General features: G+C 47.9%; 1 protein-coding gene across 1 annotated transcript in view; it reads right to left on the reverse strand.

Annotated features, from left to right (window-relative positions):
- The window catches only part of LOC119593015 (carbohydrate sulfotransferase 11-like), a 12,669-nt gene that overhangs the window by 7,461 nt on the left and 3,675 nt on the right, over positions 1-1,533 (reverse strand). Inside the window, exon 2 of the mRNA XM_037941909.1 lies at positions 1,042-1,405. Coding sequence (XP_037797837.1) covers positions 1,042-1,383 — 342 coding nt within the window. The 5' untranslated portion in view covers positions 1,384-1,405. The remainder of the gene's footprint in view (positions 1-1,041; positions 1,406-1,533) is intronic.

The following is a 1,533-nucleotide window of genomic DNA, read 5'->3' on the forward strand; positions in this document are numbered from 1 at the left end:
GCTGACTTCTGATTCGTTATCCGTAATCTATTTGATTCATGGCGTCAGGATCTTGCTTGCAGTGGCGGTAATTCACGTGCTGTCAGTGACAAAGCACTGCAAAAATACTAGATTTCTATAAAAAAAAAAACACGCTAAATCTAGCACCAAAGCGCAAAGTTAGCATATTTGGTGATTCTGTGGTCTTGATGTGTGAACTGGCAAATTACGCATATTTTGTTCTTCACCGCACCGAGAAGAAGAAGCATTAAAATGAGGCTCTTTTCAATAGGGTTTCAAGTAAACAACCATAACCATGAAACAACACTCATGAAGAGAAACATTATGAAATTATATATTACGATATGGGAAGTCAGCGGAGACCGAAATGCAGCCGCGGGGCTTCCTATCCGCGAATCCGCAAACACATCGAATGGCGGCCGTGGGCCCGGTCAGAAGGAGAGGGATTTCGAGGCGAGGTTTTTGACTCTCAAACATGGAGGAAGAATGGGGGCTATTGCATAAGCCCCCAGTCGGGTTTACTTTAGACGCTTTTATACAATCTCTGATTTTTCTTCCACTTGTCCCAATCCCATGTTCCCCTTAAGTTCAGGGAAGAGCTGGCTACTTCGTAGGCGCTGGGCAGTTATCGCCGGGCACAGAGCTCAGCAGCAGCCATGTGCCCTTAACACAACTGGATATCGTCCACAGCGTCCCAGCCCACGGGGTAGAGGGCGGGGCGAGAGTGTTAATGGACTGGGCTTCAAGCAAAATATCCACGGCCGTATTAGAAATTGATAGTAAAAAGGCTAATGATACATCCAGAGAAAATGTTCACTAGGACATGATACTTATTTTAAGCTAGTGATCGTGATAGGAAATGAGGGTCTGTGGGGAAAAATTAAGATAATAATTTTGGTAAGAAAATAATCTAATTACAATTAATTACACCTTCAAGGGTAAATACAAATACCCTTTTTATCTGTCACTGTTATTCCTTCTTTCTCTCCAACTTTTACTTTCTATTTTCTGTTTTCTTATGAATATTTCCATACGACTTACCTCTGGAGTGTACTCGGCGAGATCAATCCCGCGCAGGGCGGCGCCGCCAGAGGGCTCGATGGCGGGCAGCGGGGCCCTGCTATTTCTCTGCCTCTTAAGCTCCCCCTTCTTCTTCCGCTCCTTCTTAGTCCCACGAGGATTCTCGTTCTCGTGCTGATTCCTCTCCCTCTCCGTGCTCCTCGGCAGGTCGCCGTCCCCGACCGCAGTGCTGTTCCGGCCGGCCTGCGCCGCCACCTGCAGCGCGGCCGGCCCTCCGTACAGGCCCGAGACCGTGAAGTACAGGAAGCAGGCGATGACGACCACGTCGAGGAGGAGGATCTTTCGGGAGAAGATTTGCCTCATGGCGGTGTCGGCGGAGGCGCTTCTGGAGGCGAAGGGGAACGTGTTTGAGGGAACGGAGTTCGTCGCACCAATGCACAGCAAGTATGGATGAAAATGGATGAAATTATTCCTCTTTATTCAAATTTCATCAAGTGATTATGAGTGGTAGTC

Source organism: Penaeus monodon, chromosome 31, assembly GCF_015228065.2.
Source record: "Penaeus monodon isolate SGIC_2016 chromosome 31, NSTDA_Pmon_1, whole genome shotgun sequence".
NCBI lineage: Eukaryota > Metazoa > Arthropoda > Malacostraca > Decapoda > Penaeidae > Penaeus > Penaeus monodon.